This window comes from Culex pipiens, chromosome 1, assembly GCF_016801865.2.
Source record: "Culex pipiens pallens isolate TS chromosome 1, TS_CPP_V2, whole genome shotgun sequence".
Taxonomy (NCBI): Eukaryota; Metazoa; Arthropoda; class Insecta; order Diptera; family Culicidae; genus Culex; species Culex pipiens.
The window spans coordinates 100,801,010-100,806,832 of record NC_068937.1 but is presented as its reverse complement, the minus strand read 5'-3'; the positions used below and the strand labels follow the sequence as shown (position 1 = coordinate 100,806,832).

The 5,823-nt window shown below is 41.7% G+C and overlaps 1 protein-coding gene across 2 annotated transcripts in view; it reads left to right on the top strand.

Annotated features, from left to right (window-relative positions):
• LOC120429627 (elongation of very long chain fatty acids protein) overlaps positions 1-4,855 on the top strand; it is a 49,686-nt gene extending 44,831 nt beyond the window's left edge. The window contains exons 3-8 of one of the 2 annotated variants that reach the window (XM_052708083.1): positions 1,247-1,354; positions 1,428-1,508; positions 1,567-1,729; positions 2,562-2,698; positions 2,765-2,920; positions 3,500-4,855. In XM_052708083.1, coding sequence (XP_052564043.1) covers positions 1,247-1,354; positions 1,428-1,508; positions 1,567-1,729; positions 2,562-2,698; positions 2,765-2,920; positions 3,500-3,709 — 855 coding nt within the window. In that variant the 3' untranslated portion in view covers positions 3,710-4,855. Of the gene's footprint in view, positions 1-1,246; positions 1,355-1,427; positions 1,509-1,566; positions 1,730-2,561; positions 2,699-2,764; positions 2,921-3,496 lie in introns of both variants that reach the window. The other variant, XM_052708081.1, reaches the window with a different exon arrangement.
• Positions 4,856-5,823: the final 968 nt, after the last annotated feature.

Sequence of the window (5,823 nt, the reverse complement as noted above, 5' to 3'; positions counted from 1 at the left end):
ACGTAGAATGCTCTATCGAGAAATTAAAAGTGAGAGTGTGTGCGTGCAACATCGAGTTAAACTTTTCGAAGTGCCATGGAAAAATTCACAGCAACTTCACAGCAAGTTTAACTCCATGTTGCAGCTTTGACAGCTCGATTAGCATCAGTACACTCTAACGAGGCGTTCGTAATTGTCGAGTGAAATCATAATTTTTTACTGGACCTAGAAACCTTTCTTTTAGTTTCTGCCAATCAATTTAAACTAACAAAGGTAAGCACAAAGTGACAGTTCTGTTTGTTTGTAAAATGCACGGTTAAATGAACATGCTGATTTTCTGGGTAAATTTTAATTAAGCAAACCTTCGCATTTGCGTCACAGGCAGCGTCAAAACCATGAAAAAAAAAACTTCACATCAATGCGAAAAATCAATCAACTAGAATAAACCACATCAACGAAAAATGAATTCAATGTTCTGCCGCCAGAATCCGATCCGGTTCCGGTTCAAGGTTAGGCCTTAATTTTGTTTGTTTTTCCGCAAAAGCTTCAATAAGCGCGCTTGATTTGCTTAAAATCTAGCCAAATTTGACTGACCGTGACCAAAACTTGGTTAAAAACAAGTGCACTGATGAAAATGGCTTGTGTGAGTTTGTTGGATGCACTTTAAGGAAATCTCCAGTTGATTTTTCTCAGTGCATTTGAAGTAATTTTGGTTTGTTAAAAAATACTTCCATACACGATTTGCTGTTGTTGTAATTGTTTTTATTTGCCGAATCGTCAATTTTCAGTACCGCGTACACGCGTGGATAATTAGTGTAGCTCTTTATTATGGTTTGTTTGGCGGCGTCATCAGACGCGAACCCCATAGAGTTCAACGCCACGCACAGACGAAGTAGGCTCTGACGACGAACTTTTTCTCTGTTTAAAACCATTTGTCGCGTGAAAGCGACGGTTTGTTACCTTGCGACCTTGAATCAAGGCAGTTCAATGTGAGGTAACATATTTTTTTCTAGCGAATTGTCAAAAACATGGCGAAGAAAAATGATGCTGCCATAATGGCGGCTTCCGAAAGATGACATCTTGACGAAAATCGCACTTAACGAGCTGTCATTTATAACGCGCTAATCAACCTAACGCACAGGCCCTTAAAAAGCAATTTGACCCTCATCAAACGACATAATCTTCACTGCGCCGCCATTATGGCGGCCAGCGGTGACAATAGGCGGTGTCAAACGACCACTAATGAAAGTCATTTTTCTGTCGCCAGGTCCTGGGCCCGCGGTTGATGGAAAACCGTAAGCCGTTCCAGCTGCGAAAGGTACTGATCGTGTACAACGCCATCCAGGTCGTGTTCAGCGCGTGGCTCTTCTACGAGGTACGTTTTTGACGGCTACCGGTTTGAAGGGGTAATTTGGCTAAATCACGTGTCGTTTCCGTTGTCTTTTTAGGCATGTGCAGCAGGTTGGGCGACGCACTACAGCTTGCGGTGTCAACCGGTTGACTACTCCCGATCACCGACGGCCCTGCGGGTAAGTTTGATGGCAAATGTCAAACTAGGGGTGATTCAAAACTGATTTTTTTTTCAAGATGGCACGTGGCTGCTGGTGGTACTTCTTCTCCAAGTTTACCGAGTTCTTCGACACGTTCTTCTTCATCATGCGGAAGCGGTACGACCAGGTCTCGACGCTGCACGTCATCCACCACGGAATCATGCCGGCGTCGGTCTGGTGGGGCGTCAAGTTCACTCCAGGTTCGTAGACGGGGGTGGGAATTGGGGTCCTTGCTGGTTTGGAAGGGCTTCAAACACTTCAAGAATCTGGTAATTGACAGTTATCGCGTGAAAGAATGTTACCTCAAGGTTTATGACTTTGAACTGACTCGTCTAATGTCAATCAACATTAAGGTAACGTACGAAAACGTCAAAACCACGTGAGTTACCCCGATAAAAAGGTAATTAGCTTGTGTTGAAGCATTCTTACATCCGCTCAACACAAAACGTCACCTGCAAAGCTCTATGATCAAGCTTTTTATTTACAATTTCACAACGGCTTTGTTCTTTGGCCCCCAACAACAAATATCACTGGGTCACCCACAGCCAACCCCCGTTTTCAAGCGATCTTTAAAGGGGTGGGTTCGCTGCAAGTCATCTTCGCCACAATAGTAATAAAGAAGTCGACGACGACTTCGAGGGGCCGGTTTCTGGGTTGGGTCCATTGGTGACCGACTGTTGACCCTGTTTGAAACGGTCGTAAATTACCCCCGGTGAGCTGCGCAGCCCACAACAGTGCTAATAGAAAATAAAATAATCTTCCGACCAGTCGTCACAGAAACCGATTAGTCGTTGGAAGAAATCTGCAAGTTGTCGTACAGAATGTGGCAATCGCCGGGTCTTGGACGGATCAAACTTCTTGCGGGATGGGCGGGGTTAAATCTAGCGAAAACAGATTCTTGAGCAACGTAGAGATGGCAAATTCCGAACCGGCTTGAGCGTCGTAAGACCCAAAGTGACACACCCTCATTAACCTTTTCTTTCCGTTGGTCTTTCTTAATCGCACGACCTTCCTCAACACAAAAAAAAACAGGTGGCCACAGTTCGTTCTTCGGTCTGCTGAACACCTTCGTCCACATCATCATGTACGCGTACTACATGCTGGCCGCCATGGGTCCCAAGGTCCAGAAGTACCTCTGGTGGAAGAAATACCTGACCGTGCTGCAGATGGTGAGTCCAAACCTACTTCCTCTCTTCATCATTTCTGAAACCTAAACCTAACCTCCATTTTTACAGATCCAGTTCGTCCTGGTGATGGCGCACGCCTTCCAGCTGCTGTTCTGGAACGAGTGCAACTTCCCGAGTGCGTTCGCGTACTTTATCGGCGCCCACGCCCTCATGTTCTACTTCCTGTTCTCGAACTTTTACAAGCGGGCGTACGCCGAACGCAAGGTAAGATGGCGGCACGGTTGTCAGTTTGGGATCTTTGAATCACCCCTCGCCGGTGGTTGACCAAGTTTGGCATTGTTTGTAAACACATTGTATTTTTGTTAAGCAGAAACATAACCAAACTTTTTGATTTCCCTCTTCCGAAAAAGATTCGGCAGCAATTTTGAATGGTTTGACGTTTTCTAAGAGAGCCAACTCATTGTTCAACTAATGTTCAACTAATTGTTTGTGCTAACTATTTTTTGACAGCTGGAAAACCCCCTTTACCTTATCTAATTTACATACCTTGAAAAATTTATTTTAGTTCTGCACCAAACGCACCTTCCACCTTTCTACAACGTAAACATAAACAAACATCCAAATGTCATTCGCTTTACACGCTCAAAGAAGAACTAATCTTCACTGGGTTATTGATACACTGTCAACAAAGTTCATTATTTTGGTTGCGATTGGTCAAAGAGTTAAAAATTGCTTAGTGTTGACAGAGTTGTTTACAAACAATCCCAGTGTTGCCAAAAGTCCTTTCCAAACGTCGGACCCACATTACCTAACCCCAAAACAAAAATCTTCTTCTTCCAGCAGCCAAAGGAGAAGGTCGAGAAGCAGCAGCTGGTGGCCAACGGCAACCTGGAGTCGGAGCCGAACAAGAACATCGAGCAGCACAGCTCGCCCATGTCGGCGCACTTCCAGTCCAACGGCAAGAGCAGCTTTTACCAGGCCGTCGGCAAGACCGTCGAGGAGAGCTACTCGTCCACGCGGCATCGGGTGTACGTGGGCGCGGTGAACAACTGAAGAGCGGGAGAAGGTTTCCAGCTTTAAGGGCGACTCTAGGTTAAGGACCACCACCTCGTGTAGAGGGCGCTGTACAAGTACTGCTCAGTCGTGGGATCCTTTATTGTGATTCCAGACACACACACACATTTCTGATTCTAATTTTCTAGCGAGGAAAAAAGTGATAGCTCTTTGTAATACCGTAAATGAAGTCCAGTTATTATTATTACGATTGTTTAGCACTATTGCCCTGGAAGATTTTTGAGACACAGGTAAACGAGAATCGAAAAACAAGCCAGAATAAGCATTCAAAGCCAAACTTTTAGAGCTCACGGAGCTTACACCAGTTGAAGTTTGCATTTTTGGGCAACTTTGAATCACCCCTAGCACATTTGCACATTTCAACTGTTTTTAAAACGCAAGGGAACCGGAAATAGGGAAAGGAGCTCCTAATCGAGTTGCCGAAAAAGACGATAACATCAACTGCACTGCACTTTAAACTTCATCCATTTCCGTTCAAAACCAAGCTAGAAAAACGTAATTTGTGTTACTTTTTACGATTGGTAAAAAGAACGCAAGCTGCACGCCCTGCACCCACCGCCAAATGCTTCGTAAAATCTTTCAACCTTGCAACAATACCAAATAAGTATCTCTTTTTTGGCTGACCTTAATGTTGGGAGACCCCCGCCCCCTTTTAATCCGAACGCCCCTTGCTCTTGTCTCTTCGAATGTTATCTGATAAGTGTCTTTTATTTAGCTGATAGTAATTTAACTAGCCTCTAAGCTGCGTGAAGCGAGAAGAGATCTGTAAATAGTTCCCATTTTATGAAAACAAAACAAACAAAAAAACAAACAAACCAGAAAAGGTGACCCTCTTTTAACCCAATTTTAAGGATGCTCGTGAATGCTGGATTGTGTGCAACGCATTTAGCGTGTAGCGAAAAAAAAAAGATTTCTACACACTCACATACACTTTTACTCTTAACTTGTTTTATACACCGTAAGAAATTTGCACGCTTTTGCTCGGGATGAAGGTTTGTTAGTTAATCGAGAGAGATAGCATACGGATTAGCAGTGTGTGAGCGGGAACTGAGTATGTGTATGAGTATTTTTTTAAACTGTTTGAATGACTGATGTGCAATAAAATGTAGTGAATAGTGTAAAATGGGAGTGTCGTTTTCTATCAGTGTATGTATCACAAAGTGCCATGCGTCTCCATTAAAATAAACTTTATTTAAATTTTGTTTAGTTTCCTTCATAGCTTTTATCGTTCCCCTTCTTTTAAAATTTCCTAAGAATCCAATGCTATTTGTCCAGCGAGCTTTCTTTTATATTTTGATTTTGTTATAAAAATCACAAAAAAATGTTTTCATTTAATCTTTGAGTTATAAAAAAACATGATTGCTGTAAAACTGTAATCTTGCCTAAAAATGTGACTTTTTTTTAAATACCGAAGTAATAAAAGATCTGGCAACCCTGCCAAAAGTTATGCGAAGGAAAATAATGGCTTACTTTTTATTTATATTTATATATAGTTTTGATAGATATTACTTTTCTTTTTTGGACAGGTTTTTGATAGACCTTCCGATGAGACACAAAATTTGAAAAATCTTACAGCCCTGTCATACGAGAATGCTATTCTAGTATGTATATTGCATTAAAGTTTTCTTGGGAAGATGCTTTGAACTTTAACAAAATAACATCAATACTAGAGGTGGGCAAAACCGCTTTTTTTTAGGAGCCGCTCATTTTCGTTCGCTCTTTAAAAAGAGCCGCTCTTTTGAACCGCTCTTTCGCTCTTTTTCAAAATTTGAATGAAAAGGTTTTTTTTTAAAGAATCGTGTGATTTTATAAGTTATTTCACATTGGACTTTTAAAAATTATTTGATTAAAAAATACCGAAAACGAGAAGATGCCCTTGAAAACCACAGGTCTTGGTGGTCTCTATGCCAAGACTTCTATTTGAACCTAAACATTCGAGTAATTGAATGGCATCCAAACTTAAATCTAGGAAAAATTGCTATTAATTTTAAAATTGCGTTTATTTCTGCAAGATCTAGACTAATGCTGATATTTTATTTGGAGAAAATATACTGTGAACTCTTTTCTACATTCTGATTTAATCGATGATGTCT